The 16,310-nt window shown below is 47.4% G+C and overlaps 1 protein-coding gene across 1 annotated transcript in view; it reads left to right on the top strand.

Moving 5' to 3' along the window:
* The window catches only part of LOC110518541 (ERC protein 2-like), a 488,643-nt gene that overhangs the window by 367,449 nt on the left and 104,884 nt on the right, over positions 1-16,310 (top strand). Inside the window, exon 15 of the mRNA XM_036947561.1 lies at positions 6,265-6,327. Coding sequence (XP_036803456.1) covers positions 6,265-6,291 — 27 coding nt within the window. The 3' untranslated portion in view covers positions 6,292-6,327. The remainder of the gene's footprint in view (positions 1-6,264; positions 6,328-16,310) is intronic.

Here is a 16,310-nt window from a genome sequence, read left to right as displayed (position 1 = left end):
GAGAGAGAGAGTCAGCTTTGGCAGTGTGGAGAGACTCTGTGATACAGAGGAGAGAGAGAGTCAGCGTTGGCAGTGTGGAGACCCTCCATGACACAGAGGAGAGAGAGAGTCAGCTTTGGCAGTGTGGAGACCCTCCATGACACAGAGGAGAGAGAGTCAGCTTTGGCAGTGTGGAGACCCTCCATGACACAGAGGAGAGAGAGAGTCAGCTTTGGCAGTGTGGAGACCCTCCATGACACAGAGGAGAGAGAGTCAGCTTTGGCAGTGTGGAGAGACTCTGTGATACAGAGGAGAGAGAGTCAGCTTTGGCAGTGTGGAGAGACTCTGTGATACAGAGGAGAGAGAGTCAGCTTTGGCAGTGTGGAGAGACTCTGTGATACAGAGGAGAGAGAGTCAGCTTTGGCAGTGTGGAGAGACTCTGTGACAGAGGAGAGAGAGTCAGCTTTAGCAGTGTGGAGACCCTCCATGACACAGAGGAGAGAGAGAGTCAGCTTTGGCAGTGTGGAGACCCTCCATGACACAGAGGAGAGAGAGTCAGCTTTGGCAGTGTGGAGACCCTCCATGACACAGAGGAGAGAGAGTCAGCTTTGGCAGTGTGGAGACCCTCCATGACACAGAGGAGAGAGAGTCAGCTTTAGCAGTGTGGAGACCCTCCATGACACAGAGGAGAGAGAGAGTCAGCTTTGGCAGTGTGGAGACCCTCCATGACACAGAGGAGAGAGAGTCAGCTTTGGCAGTGTGGAGACCCTCCATGACACAGAGGAGAGAGAGTCAGCTTTGGCAGTGTGGAGACCCTCCATGACACAGAGAAGAGCAGTCTCGATTAGGGTCAAGAAGATTGTTTTGAGAGAGATGGCAAGAGAGTTGATCAGACACCGCACACTTAAGTGTTTTGGAAAGAAAGAAGGGATACTGGTCAGTCGTTTTTGACGTCAGAGCAGTTAAGTGTTGGTTTCTTGAGGAGGGGAGCAACTCAAGGGGGGGGCGGGTGGAGGATAAGGAAGGACATTTCCTAGGGCTAAAGGCAGAAGCTTGACATTTTGAGTGATAGAAAGTGGTTTTAGAAGCAGGTACAGAGGAAGAGAAGGTACAGTGAGTGAAAGGATGATAGGTCCTCCTGAAGTTTAGTTTTCCTCGCTCAGCTGCATACAGCCCTGATCTGTAAGTTCACAATGAGTCTCTCAGCCACAGAACGGGAGGGCCCAGCCGGCCAGGAGGAAAGGGGACATAGAGAGTCATAGGATGCAGAAAGGGAGGAGAGTAGGGTCGAAGAGGCAGAATCAGGAGACAGGAAGAAGAAGGATTTAAAAGAGTAAAGAGTAGTGGGAGAGAGAAGGCGAAGTCATGTGCCGTCACACTCTATCTGGGTAGGGGCTGAGTGGCTAGGGTTGGAGGACAGAGAGACAGAAAAGTAAACAAAGTAGTGATCAGAGACATGGAGGGGGGTTGCAGTGTGAATAGTATGTGAAGTGTATTGCCCGCCTTGTGAGTGGGAGGGGACTGGGAAAGGGTGAGGTCAAAGAGGGGAAAGAGAGAGTTGGAATGAAATGAATCAAAGGCAGACATTGGGACGAAGAGCAGTGAGCCATCGTCAGGAAATGGGCTTATCAAGGTGTCAAGGTCATTGAGGAACTCTCTAAGGGCACCTAATGGGTGATAGATGACAACAATGTTAAGATTGAGTGAACAAGTGACAGTGACAGCATGGAACTCAAATGAGGCAATGGACAGATGAGAGAGGGAGAAAAGAGAAGAATCTCCACTTAGGAGACATGAGTAGCCCTGTTCCACCATCGCGACTATTAGAGAAAACATAGTCAGATGAAGAGAGAGCAGCTGGAGTAGCAGTGTTCTCTGTGCGGATCCCATGTCTCTGTCAGGGCTGGGACTGAAGGGCAGCATAGGCTGAGATGAACTCTTGAGTTCATGACAACAGAACAGCAGTTCCAAATGCTGCCAGAGACCATGAATTCCACATGGGTTGTACACTAAATTAGAAGGATTGGTGGGTAACGTCTGTACACCAAGGGTTGGGTAGCGTCTGCAAAGCCTACATGGAGAGGAGTGAACAGGTATAGAAAACACACATACATGCCAAAGCTACAAAACAGCTAAATGAGATCATCTGAAAATAACTAGGTAAGATACTCAAGTGACAGAGTGGTGTGGAGCCTTCCTCACTTTCCTTCCTTGATTAACTGCACAAAAACTCGGCAGAACTGTCTTAGCTTTCCCACGAGACCGCCGCTGACACGACCCCCGCTGACACGACCCCCGCTGAGAAAACAAGACTGAAGTACTAATACTAATTGATAATACTAATTGCAAAGATGAAGAGCACACATTCCGGTACAACAACAGTCACAAATCGCCCTGCCCCTTGATGTGTAAACAATCAGATGTAAGTTATGAGCAGTCGGCAGTTCACACATCAAGTAGGACACTGGGAAGACAGACAGCCTTTAAAGTAGATGGCCCTAGTTAGCAAAAAGACAGTACTAGACAACAACAGATAAAGACTACAATTATACTTATCACTCCAGGAGATATCAGGAGTCCTCTAGCTATAGAATAAAGTGCTGCCAGGGGTATGCCCAACACGTACAGTTCCCCTAACCAACCACACTCAACAATAGAGCAGTAAAACTGGCCACTTCTCCTCCTCTCATCTCCTTCACCTGCACTAATGTACAATATATTTGGCTTTCACCTATCCTCGGTTTTAAGACCGCCAAAGGAGACGAGTAGAGGTTAGGGAGAAGGGAGGGAGGATAGGTAAGAGTGGAGAGGAAGCCACTTTAGTCTATTGGAATGCTTATACTACAGAACACATGCACTATAGATAATCATCTTATCCCATTACCACCTGCTACTGACCTCTTCTAGTTGTTTAATAATGTTCTTATAGTTCTCTAATTCATGTGTGATTGGGGAAACTCCGCAAGACACTCCTTTGTGTGCTTGTGTCTGTGTGTGTGTGTGTCTAGGGGACATCCAAATAGGAGTAGAGGTGCTAGAATCACACGCCTGTTCCCTCAGACAAGCACCATTGCATGTTTCAAGCATGCTGTTTAAACATGACCCAAGCTAACACACAATGGGATATCCCCACTATTACACACACTACTTCTAATATAAATATCTCTCACTCAATATGGCCTCCTGCACTATTTAATAGAGACATTGTTTATAGACCTGACATGCAGCATAACGCGGTAGCTTGCTACAAGCAACTTCTCAGACTCTTAAGTCAGAAAGAAAAAGGCCAGCAGTGAAACTATGAATACGACTGCTCGGAAATCTTGTTAAGCATGCAGAGAATAACAAAATAACTCATAAATCTGGGCCAAATGGCTGGAAATGCCCCCTTAAAATGAAACCTTTACATGTGTAAAAGGGATAGCACACTGTGTGCAAAGTGAATTGGAAAGCTGAACGTAAAGCTATATGCTGGAAAATGTTCAAACTGTCTTTAGGGTTAAAGACAAGCTGTATAAATAGCAGACTATTGTCCTCTCTCTCTCTCTCTCTCTCACTTCCCCTCTGCCTCTCTCTCTCTCTCTCTCTCTCTCTCTCTCTCACTTCCCCTCTGCCTCTCTCTCTCTCTCTCTCTCTCTCTCTCTCTCTCTCCCTCTCTCTCTCTCTCTCTCTCTCCTCTCTCTCTCTCTCTCGCTCCCCCTCTCCCTCTCCCTCTCTCTCTCTCTCTCTCTCTCTCGCGCCTCTCTCTCTCTCTCTCTCTCTCGCGCCTCTCTCTCTCTCTCTCTCTCTCACGCCTCTCTCTCTCTCTCTCTCGCGCCTCTCTCTCTCTCTCTCTCTCTCGCGCCTCTCTCTCTCTCTCACTTCCCCTCTGCCTCTCTCTCTCTCTCTCTCTCTCTCTCTCTCTCTCTCTCTCCCTCTCTCTCTCTCTCTCTCTCTCTCTCTCCTCTCTCTCTCTCTCGCTCCCCCTCTCCCTCTCCCTCTCTCTCTCTCTCTTTCTCTCTCTCTCGCGCCTCTCTCTCTCTCTCTCTCTCTCTCTCGCTCCCCCTCTCCCTCTCTCCCTCTCTCTCTCTCTCTCTCCCTCTCTCTCTCTCTCTCTCTCTCTCTCTCGCTCCCCCTCTGCCTCTCTCTCGCTCTCTCTCGCTCCCCCTCTGCCTCTCTCTCTCTCTCTCTCTCGCTCCCCCTCTGCCTCTCTCTCTCTCTCTCTCTCGCTCCCCCTCTTTCCCTCCCCCTCTGCCTCCCTCTCTCTCGCTCTCTCTCTCTCTGTATCTATCTCTCTCTTTCCCTCTGTCTCGCTCTTTATTTCTCTCTCTCGTGTCCAACACACTCTCATCAGAAACCGCAAAAACACACTCATTCCCGGCTGCATTGACAGAGGTCATCCCAATCAATTTTCCTCGTGTCTGACCTTTGACCTATAGTGGAAGTTCCGCAGAGGTCACCATAGGGTGTGTATGTGTCTGTGAGAGGTCAGATTAGGGTCCCTGAGATGAAACTGTTTTTCCTCCAAACACAGTGCCCCACTCTGCCTTTTATCTCTATCTTTTATCTGAACGTGATTAATTACACTATTTATTTTTCCTCACTACCTCTTCCTCCCATCACCCACTTCTCCTCTCCTTCTTCCCTTGTCTCTCCTCTTCTACTTCTCCTCTCCTCCACCCCACGTTTCCTACTCCCCAACTTCTTATTCCTTACCCCTCTGCTCCCTTATTCCTCCTCCTCCTCTCCCATCCTCTGCTCCAACTTTCCTCCCTCCCTTCTGTTTTTCTATTCTCCTCCCCTGATAGCTGGGTATCTGACCATGGCTAGCAGTGTTGTGTAGCACTCAGTCCAGAGCTGCTTTGACAGAGGTCATCCCAATCAATTTTCCTCATGTCTGACCTTTGACCTATAGTGGACGTTCCGCAGAAGTCACCATTGGGCTTGTGTGCGTTTGTATGCATTTGTGTGTGTGATTGATGATGAAGAGGGTCTGGTCAAACACCCCAGAGACACAATGCTTTCCAAGGCTGTCAGATGGAGAGATACTCTCAAAGCCATTATAAACACAAACACACCTTTTTTCCATGACCAAACCATATCTCAGCTCTTGTGTCTCATTATTGCATCATTATTCATGTAGCTAACAGACACCTTTATTTATCTTATCAGGCCATCCAAGTTGGCATCTACCACCTGTTTTTTCCTCACTTCAGTTTGACGGGCATGTTGTGTTCATGTTGTTCTGATTTAGCCACAGCTATAGCGCTGCCAGGGACTTGGCACCGTGCCTCTGTAAGGAAATAGAGAACAGCCATAAAGTGTTTATCAGAGTTAGAATTACAAGGCCTCTCTCTGGTTGTTGTTCCGTATTCTCCCCCTCGACAGGCTGCCTGCTCTGTAAGAAGTAGCACATGGTATTTAGCCCTGACTGGGTGGGTGTGTGTGTGGGTGTGTGTGTGGGTGCGTGTGTGTGGTTGCGTGTGTGTGTGTGTTTAGCCTGGCTACGTTGGCGAAAGAGCTTGGCTGTGTTTACCCCGCCTGTCACAGGCACTCACTGGGGATAGATGCTTCTAACTGATTGACCTTAGCATGTGGACGCAGACTGTAGCTGAAGCTATTAGTATTTAGCATAGCATAGTCTAGCATATCCCTAGCCTTAGCCTAGCTTTAGCTATAGCCTAGCCATGGCCTAGCAAAGCCATTGTGATTGAGAGGGGAACAGTCATAACTGACAGGTAATGCAGTTAAGGCAGGTGTGTCTAAAGGTGTGCCTGCGTGCCTCAACACCTTAATTAGCCCACTGAGCTAAACTCTAGGCTATAGCTCTGGGAGCCAACACAAGTCTTCAGGTACCGGAGAAGTTCTCTCATCAAGTGAGCATGGCTCAGTGAACCAGCTCTACTACAGTACTCTGCTGCTGGCCTGCCTGTCTGCAAAGACGTCATGGTGTTTGTCTGTGTGTGTTAGCCTCACTGTTCCCAGGGCTCTGTCTGGCTAGACTCAGGCCTGAGGAAACCTCTGTACGATTCATTACTGCCTCCTGACTACATCACAAAGAGGGAAAAAGTCCATTGATATCATACAGTAGAACACAGCTACAGCCTGGGTGAACAAGCTAAACATGCTAGCTTTGATTATAACTGTCTGTGAGACTTGCAGGGAGACACGGTACAACTAAGTATAGGAAGGCCTGACCTTTGGTATTCAGATCTGGATTTAGTTGAGTTCTCCAGAAAATACACAATACACAAAGAAAATGTTATGCAAATTGCATTTGACTGATTGATTTATTCTCACCAACAGGACGATGAGGAGGGCATCTGGGCATGACCGTCGCCATGGGGACTGAAGCTCCAATCATGAGAGGTGAGTGACTGCGATGTTCTTCCTTTCAACTTCTCCAGCATCACCCTCCTCCCTTTATCACCCTCATCCCTTTATCATCCTCCTCTCTTCATCACCCTCCTCTCTTCAACACCCTCCTCTCTTCATCACCCTCCCTTCTTCGTCAACCTCCTCTCTTCATCACCCTCCTCTCTTCATCATCCTCCTCTCTTCATCATCCTCCCTTCTTCATCACCCTCCTCTCTTCATCACCCTCCCTTCTTCATCACCCTCCCTTCTTCATCACCCTCCTCTCTTCATCACCCTCCTCTCTTCATCATCCTCCTCTCTTCATCATCCTCCCTTCTTCAACACCCTCCCTTCTTCATCACCCTCCCTTCTTCATCACCCTCCTCTTTTCATCATTTATCTGGGTTATCTGCCCCTGGGATATCTGCCCCTGGGTTATCTGCCCCTGGGTTATCTGTGTAACTAACACAAATCAAGGACATTGAGGCGCATGGTGCCAAATCACAAATCGCTAGAATTGATATTCATAAGCACAGCACCTACTGTACGTTTTGGTTGTGACCATAATTCCCACATGATTGTTCAGCTCTGACTGAGGGGAATGTACTGCAATACAAGCAACTCTTTTTATTGTCCCTCATGACTTTCAGAGGACTATAACCGTGTGTGTGCATGTGTGTGTGCATGTGTGCGTGCATGTGTGCGTGCATGTGTGCGTGCATGTGTGTGTAGAAATGTGTGTCTGTGCTTGTTTTGTAGTGGTTGTCTGTAATGAAGTTTCTTTACAGCCCCTTCTGATTTTAGTGGTCCTAAATTGATGGAGTTGACATGAAGGTTTACTGTTCTGCAGCTATGTAGCGACTGCGGTTGATGTACAGTATATCTACTGAGCCTGCTGTATGTGTGTTACTTCGTGGTATTAATCCTAACTGCGTTCACCAGCCGACCAGACTAAAGTAGGGCTCTGAGGTGATAAAAACGACAGGAGTGAGAAAAACCAGAGATGGACAAGTTTCTCCCCCACTTCTCTCTCTCTCTTTCCTTTCTCTTGCTCTCTCTCTCCTCTCTCTCTCTCTCTCTCTCTCTCTCTCTCTCTCTCTCTTTCCTCTCTCTGTGTCTCTCTCTCTCGCATTTCGCTCTCCTCTCTCTCTCTCTCTCTCTCTCTCTCTCTCTCTCTGTCTCTCTCTCTCTCTCTCTCTCTGTCTCTCTCTCTCTCTCTCTCTTTCCTTTCTCTTGCTCTCTCTCTCCTCTCTCTCTCTCTCTCTCTCTCTCTTTCCTCTCTCTGTGTCTCTCTCTCTCGCATTTCGCTCTCCTCTCTCTCTCTCTCTCTCTCTCTCTCTCTCTCTCTGTCTCTCTCTCTCTCTCTCTGTCTCTCTCTCTCTCTCTCTGTCTCTCTCTCTCTCTCTCTCTCTCTCTCTCTCTCTCTCTCTCTCTCTCGATCTATCCCCTCTCTCTCTTTTCTAATCACACACATACAGGCCAGTAAAGTTTTACCGTGGTACTCCACCCTGGTGTGTGGGGTTGGTTAATTAGGAAGGTGCACAGCCCAGTCATGAAGATTTGTATTTTTAGCTGAAAAAGCATTAAGTGAAGAATGTCATAAAGGTTAATACCTTGTTACTCTTTTATATCAGAGCCCCCAAGAGACAAAAAATACCTTGTTACTCTTTTATATCAGAGCCCCCAAGAGACAAAAAATACCTTGTTACTCTTTTATATCAGAGCCCCCAAGAGACAAAAAATACCTTGTTACTCTTTTAGATCAGAGCCCCCAAGAGACAAAAAATACCTTGTTACTCTTTTATATCAGAGCCCCCAAGAGACAAAAAATACCTTGTTACTCTTTTATATCAGAGCCCCCAAGAGACAAAAAATACCTTGTTACTCTTTTATATCAGAGCCCCCAAGAGACGAAAAAAGACCTTGGCTTTATATTGTGTGCATACCTGGTGTGTGTGCATACCTGGGATGTGTAGGGGTGTGTGTGTGTGCATATCTAGTGTGTATGTGTTACTGTGGTGAAAACGGTGTGTAGGACCAGACTACATAATTCACTCCATGTGTTCAGAGAATGCGGCAGTGTCAAGATTCACCGAAAGAAAACGACTTCTCTCTCCCTCCATCTTTCTCTCTCTCCCTCGACCTTTCTCTCTCTCCCTCCACATTTTTCTCTCTCCCTCCACCTTTCTCTCTCTCCCTCCATCTTTCTCTCTCTCCCCTTCTCTCTCCCTTCATCTTTCCTCTCCCCGTCTCTCTCTCTCTCCACCTTTCTCTCTCTCCACCTTTCTCTCTCTCCACCTTTCTCTCTCTCCACCTTTCTCTCTCTCCCCTTATCTCTCCCTCCACCTTTCGCTCTCTCCCCTTCTCTCTCCCTTCATCTTTCCTCTCCCTGTCTCTCTCTCTCTCCACCTTTCTCTCTCTCCCTCCACCTTTCTCTCTCTCCACTTCTCTCTCCCTCCATCTTTCTCTCTCCCCTTCTCTCTCCCTCCATCTTTCTCTCTCTCCCCTTCTCTCTCCCTCCATCTTTCTCCCTCTCCCTCCACCTTTCTCTCTCCCTCCATCTTTCTCTCTCTCCCCTTCTCTCTCTCTACGCCTCTCTCTCTGTGCCTCTCTCTCCCTCCACCATTCTCTCTCTCCCTTCACCTTTCTCTCTCTCCCTCCACCTTTCTCTCTCTCCTTCTCTTTCCCTCCATCTTTCTCTCTATCCCCTTCTCTCTCTCTCCCCTTCTCTCTCTCTACATCTTTCTCTCTCTTCCCTTCTCTATCTCTCTCCCCTTCTCTCTCCCTCCACCTTTCTCTCCCTCCACCTTTGTCTCTCTCCCCTTATCTCTCCCTCCATCTTTCTCTCTCTCCCCTTCTCTCTCTCTCTCCACCTTTCTCTCTCTCCCCTTATCTCTCCCTCCATCTTTCTCTCTCTCCCCTTCTCTCTCCCTCCATCTTTCTCTCTCTTCCCTTCTCTCTCTCTTTCTCTCCCCTTCTCTCTCTCTCCATCTTTCTCTGTCTCCCCTTTTCTCTCTCTCCACCTTTCTCTCTCTCCCCTTCTCTCTCCCTCCATCTTTCTCTCTCTCCCCTTCTCTCTCCCTCCACCTTTCTCTCTCTCTCCTTCTCTCTCCCTCCACCTTTCTCTCTCTCCCTCCACCTTTCTCTCTCTCCCCTTCTCTCTCCCTCTATCAGTATGAACAGGAGCTATATTCACCAGTACAGTCTCTCCAATCAAGTATTAACTCAAAATGTGTGTTTGTGTGTGTTTTTGACTGTGTATGCTCTCATAGTATCAGAAGCCTTCTACTATTCTCCTGACACCACAGGCGGCTGATGGCATCTTAATTGGGCTAATAGCTGGAACAGAATAAATGGAATACTATCATGTGTTTGATGCCATTCCATTTACTACATTCCAGCCATTATTCTGAGCCATCCTCCCCTCAGCAGCCTCCTGTGCCTGATACTCTCCCCCTTTCTTCCCCACTCTCCCCTTTCTTCCACTTTCTTCCTCTCTCCCAGTGCATCTTATCCCAGCCTAATAGAATAAGCCAGCCCCATTAGCCCTTAGCGCTAGTTGCTATCAGTGGGACTCATCTATCCGCTGCTATTATTCTGGGGATGCTAGGCGCGCAAACGTCTAACGTTTATTAGCCTTTCTCTATGAGGGAACACATGGGAGCCATTTAGCAGTGTGTAGCTGTAGCGTAGTAAGGCAATGCCTAATCCTCATATCCTGTCTCAGAGTGAACCACCGTTAATATGAGAAAACAGAGATGACAGGACTGATAGACACGACGTGTGTCCATATATGTGTGTGGTGTATGTGTGTGCCTATGTATCCTGGCGTTGACTCTGATTGGTGGATAAGGGTTCTGTGATTCCAGGCGTTGACTCTGATTGGTGGTTAAGGGTTCTGTGTATCCAGGTGTTGACTCTGATTGGTGGTTAAGGGTTCTGTGTATCCTGGCGTTGACTCTGATTGGTGGTTAAGGGTTCTGTGTATCCAGGCGTTGACTCTGATTGGTGGTTAAGGGTTCTGTGTATCCTGGCGTTGACTCTGATTGGTGGTTAAGGGTTCTGTGTATCCAGGCGTTGACTCTGATTGGTGGTTAAGGGTTCTGTGTATCCTGGCGTTGACTCTGATTGGTGGTTAAGGGTTCTGTGTATCCAGGCGTTGACTCTGATTGGTGGTTAAGGGTTCTGTGTATCCTGGCGTTGACTCTGATTGGTGGTTAAGGGTTCTGTGTATCCAGGCGTTGACTCTGATTGGTGGTTAAGGGTTCTGTGTATCCAGGCGTTGACTCTGGTGTTTAGGCCCAAGCAAAAAAACAGTATACTAAAGTATACTTATATACTAAAAATATAAATAATGTACTTCAAATACGAGATGTAATGTTCTATTATATTATAAGTATACTATAAATATAATATCATTTACTTTAACACACTTCGTTTTTTTCAGTCTTTTAGTATACTCTAAATATGCTATCATCACCCTTCAATACACTTATTAGAGTGTACTTTATATTCATTGTGTTTCAGTCTTTAATTATACTACTATACTATGTGTTCACTATCATTAAACTTAAACACACTCATTAAAACTGTACTTCAATTTCAAATGATTTAATTGTGATTTAGTACATATATATTCATTCAAAATAAAGAAAGATTGTGCTGAAAGACATATAACGTTTTTTGTGTGTTATTAAATACAGCCGGAAATAACGTGGATATCAGAGCGGCGGTAACCAGCATTACAACCAGGAATAAGACTTTTCTGAATTGGTGAAATTGAATTGGAGGAATAACTGAATTGGAGGAATAACTGAACTGGAGGAATAACTGAATTGGAGGAATAATTGAATTGGAGGAATAACTGAATTGGAGGAATAACTGAATTGGAGGAATAACTGAATTGGAGGAATTAAGTTGGAGGAATAACTGAATTGGAGGAATAACTGAATTGTTATTCGGAGGAGGCGTACACACCATCCACCGTTTCAGATTATATTACTCTCTAAAGTTCAGTATTTGTATTTATTATGGATCCCCATAATGCTGCCAAGGCAGCAGCTACTCTTCCTGGGGTCTGGCAGAATGAAGGCAGTTATACAATTTTAAGAACATTAAAATAAATTCATTTGTAGTGTTGTCGGATGAAGGATGAGACCAAGGTGCAGCGTACTTTGAGTTCCACATCATTTATTAACGAAGTGAAACTTTTAGAAAAGACAAAACAATAAAGAATACAACGACCGAACAGCTTCGTTGTGCAAACTACCTGCACACAAACAAAGACAAGATCCCACACAGAAGGAGGGAAAGGGCTGCCTAAGTATGATCCCCAATCAGAGACAACCATAGACAGCTGCCTCTGATTGGGAACCACACTCAGCCAGAAACAAAGAAATAAAGAACCTAGAATGTCCACCCAAATCACACCCTGACCAAACCAAATAGAGACATAAAAAGGCTCTCTAAGGCCAGGGCGTGACATCATTACAGAATTCACAACACAGTAAATGTGTGCCTATGGGCACCCTACTCCCCTACCATATATCTACAACACAAAATCCATGTGTACAAGTGTGTATGCATGTGTCTGTGCCTATGTTTGTGTTACTTCACAGTCCCCGCTGTTCCGTAAGGTGTATTTTTACCTGCTTTTTAAATCTGATTATACTGCTTGCATCAGTTACCTGATGTGGAATAGAGTTCCATGTAGTCATGGCTCTATGTAGTACTGTGCGCCTCCCATAGTCTGTTCTGGACTTGGGGACTGTGAAGAGACCTCTGGTGGCATGTCTTGTGGGGTATGCATGGGTGTCCGAGCTGTGTGCTAGTATTTTAAATAGACAGCTTCAGCTTGTCAACACCTCTTATGAAAACAAGTAATGATGATGTCAATCTCTCTTCCACTCTGAGCCATATAGACGAGCTCAGGGCAATGATCTCCTTCCAGAGAGACATCAGGGGGACTGTAACATACTATGTTTCACGGAATCATGGCTCTCTCGGGATATACAGCCAGCTGGGTTCTCAGTACATCGAGCAGACAGGAATAAAGAACTATCCGGGAAGAAGAAAGGCAGGGGTGTATGTTTCATGATTAACTACTCATAGTGTGATTGTGATAACATATAGAAACTCAAGTCCTTTTGTTCACCTGACCTGTAATACCTCACAATCAAATGCCGACCAATTACCTCCCAAGAGAATTATCTTCGTTTATAGTCACAGCAATGTGTATTCCCCCTCAAGCCGATACCACGAAGGCCCTCAAGGAACTACACTGGACTTTATGCAAACTGGAAACCACATATCCTGCTGCATTTATTGTAGCTGGGGATTTTAACAAATCAAATTTGAGGAAAAACGCTACCAAAGTTCTATCAACACATTGGCTCAAGTATTCGCTCTGGAAAAACACTGGATAACTGCTACTCCCCCTTTCGTGATGCCTACAAGGCCCTTCCCCGCCCTCCCTTCGGAAAATCAGATCACGACAACATTTTGCTACTCCCTTCCTATAGGCAGAAACTCAAACAGGAAGTACCCGTTCTAAGGTCTATTCAATGCCGGTCTTACTAATCGGAATCCATGCTTCAAGATTGTTTTGATCACGTGGACTGAGATATGTTCCAGGTAGCCTCTGAGAATAACACTGACATATACACGGATATGGTGACTGAGTTCATCAGGAAGTGTATGGGGGATGTTGTTCCCCTATTAAAACTTACCCAAACCAGAAACCGTGGATAGATGGCAGCATTTATGCAAAACTGAAAGTGTGAACCACCCCATTTAACCATGGCAAGGTGACTGGAAATTTGGTTGAATACAAACAGTATAGTTATTCCCTCCGTTATTCCCTCAAACAGGTGAAACCTCAGTACAGAGACAAAGTGGAGTCGTCAGTACAGAGACAAAGTGGAGTCGTCAGTACAGAGACAAAGTGGAGTCGTCAGTACAGAGACAAAGTGGAGTCGTCTGTACCGAGACAAAGTGGAGTCGTCTGTACAGAGACAAAGTGGAGTCGTCTGTACAGAGACAAAGTGGAGTCGTCTGTACAGAGACAAAGTGGAGTCGTCAGTACAGAGACAAAGTGAAGTCGTCAGTACAGAGACAAAGTGTAGTCGTCAGTACAGAGACAAAGTGGAGTCGTCTGTACAGAGACAAAGTGTAGCCGTCAGTACAGAGACAAAGTGGAGTCGTCAGTACAGAGACAAAGTGGAGTCGTCAGTACAGAGACAAAATGGAGTCGTCAGTACAGAGACAAAGTGGAGTCGTCAGTACAGAGACAAAGTGGAGTCGTCAGTACAGAGACAAAGTGGAGTCGTCTGTACAGAGACAAAGTGGAGTCATCAGTACAGAGACAAAGTGGAGTCGTCTGTACTAGTTGTAAAACATGTGGAGGAGATGAGGGAGAGGATGGCAGCGATTTGGCCAGTGGTAAGAGAGCACATGGCCCAGGCGCAACGTGCCCAGGAGCGTGTATACAACCGGGGGGCCCAACCACGAGAGGTCCAACCCGGTGAGAACGTCTTGGTGCTGATCCCTACCATGGAGAGTTAATTCCTGGCTTCATGGCATGGGCCCTACGACATCGTTGAGCGGGTAGGCGACGTCAACTATAAGGTCTGCCAACCGGGGCGGGGAAAACCCCTCCAGCTTTACCATGTGAATTTACTAAAGAAATGGCACGCACGTGATGCGCTGTGCATAACGTGGAACCGGCCACAGCAGGGCCCGCCCTCGGTCAAAGTGGCAATGGGGGAAGATCTAAGCCCAACCCAACGACAAGAGCTCAGAGAGTTAGTCCAGCGGAATATGGCTGTGTTCTCTGAGGTGCCGGGGCGCACGGACCTCGTGGAACATCAGATCCACACCCTCCCAGGAGAAAAAGTGTGTAAACCGCCATACCGGATACCAGAAGCCCTGAGGGTGGCGGTCCAGCGGGAAGTGACGACAATGTTAGAAATGGGGGTACTGGAGGAGTCACACAGTGAGTGGTCTAGCCCTATAGTGCTGGTTCCGAAACCGGACAGAACCGTCCGCTTCTGTAATGACTTCCTGGACCTGATTGAGGTCAGTACGTTCGATGCCTACCCCATGCCCCGGGTGGACAAACTGAGTGACCGCTTGGGGATAGCGAGATAAGTCAGCACCTTGGACCTGACCAAGGGGTACTGACTGGTGCCACTGGCAGCCGCCTCCCGGGAGAAGACTGCCTTCTCCACCCCGGGGGGACTATACCACTACCGGGTTAAGCCTTTCGGGCTCCACGGGGCACCAGCAACATTTCAGCAACTCATGGACCTGAGTCGTGCAGCCGCACAGTGAGTACGCAACGGCTTATCTGGATGACATCATTGTGCACAGTGACAATTGGGAGTCACATCTCTGTGAGTTACAGGCCGTGGTTGATGCGCTAAGTGATGCATGTCTGACTGCGAACCCCTCACAATTGCAAGCTTGTCTACGCCGAAGTGGAGTACCTGGGATATCAGATCGGGAGGGGATATGTGAAACCCCAAGGAAAGAAAATGTCTGCCATTAGGGGATGGCCGGTCCCCCGAACCAAGAGGCAGGTGAAGTAATTCTTGGGGTTAGCAGGGTACTACAGTAGATTTGTACCTAGCTTTGCCGCAATAGCTTCTTCCCTCACAGACTTAACAAAGGCACGACTACCCCAGGCGGTGCAATGGGCGGAGGACACAGAGGCGGCGTTCCAGGCCCTGAAGGATGCGCTATGTTCGCACCTGGTACTCGTCACCCCGGATTTCTCAAAAAACCTCCTGGTCCAAACAGGCGCCGTTTTGTCCCAAGAGCAGGAAGGTGAGGAGCACCCCATCATGTGTATGTCAGCAGGAAGCTCCTCCCGAGGGAGAAGAAATGCCTCGCCGTGAAGTGGGCCCTCGACACCCTCAAGTATTACCTCCTCAGGAGGAAGTTCACCCTGATTACTGACCATGCCCCCCTCGTGTGGATGGCACGAGGTAAGGACACGAATTACTGTGTCACCCGCTGGTTCCTGTCCTTACAGCGATTCATTTTCTCTGTCATCCACAGGTCGGGGGCCCAGCACAGCAATGCCGACGCCCTATCCAGGAGGGATGCAAACCTAGCCCTGAGCATGCCTCCCTCCCAGTCAGGGCTGGGGGGGTGTGGTATCCCAGGAGGTCTACCCCGAGGGATGGTAATAGAGGGGAGGTACGTGAGGCGACGTTGGCTCCCTCTGCTGGGAATTTGGGAGCTGGGCACCCCGACACGGACAGCTAAGTGGAGGTAATTAGAGGAAAGTACCAACCAGCCGTGGAGGCTAAATAAAAGGAGCACGATGGCACACCACGAGAGAGAAGGGAGAGAGACTGACACCAGTTAAGAGAGAGAAGGGAGAGAGACTGACACCAGTTAAGAGAGAGAAGAAAGACCGAGCATAACCTAAGTTATTTCTTTGATATATTTATTTGATGTCTTAGTAGTTGTTTTTGCGGACTAAAGCCTCTCTGTTTCTGTGTCAATCTCTGCACGCTCAACCCAACACCCTACGGTTTACCACACAGAGTTCAATGGCTGTGATGGAAGAATCAACAATACTGTAATGACTCCACAGTAATGATTTTAAATGTGAAAGGAGAAATACAAATATCCAAAACATTCATATTGTATGCAACAAGGCACTAAAGTAGTACTTCAAAATCCAACACATCAATGAGTAACTGCCGCCATCTGTCACGTATCCTCCCTCTCCGGCCTCTACGTCATCAGGCTGCTGATTATCCCGCACACCTGTCACCATCGTCTCGCGCACCTGCGCCTCATGACACACACCTGGACTCCATCACCCCCTTGATTATCGTCTCTATATCTGTCACTCCCCTTGGTTCTTTCCTCAGGTCTTATTGACCCTTGTTTCCATGTCGGTGCTTTGTTTGTGTTTCGTGTTCAGTGGTCCTTTTATTTATTAAAACACTCACTCCCTGAACTTGCTTCCCACGCAGACG

This window comes from Oncorhynchus mykiss, chromosome 16 (genome assembly GCF_013265735.2).
Source record: "Oncorhynchus mykiss isolate Arlee chromosome 16, USDA_OmykA_1.1, whole genome shotgun sequence".
Taxonomy (NCBI): Eukaryota; Metazoa; Chordata; class Actinopteri; order Salmoniformes; family Salmonidae; genus Oncorhynchus; species Oncorhynchus mykiss.
The sequence above is the reverse complement of the archived record's forward strand: the minus strand, read 5'-3'. Positions and strand labels throughout refer to the sequence as shown.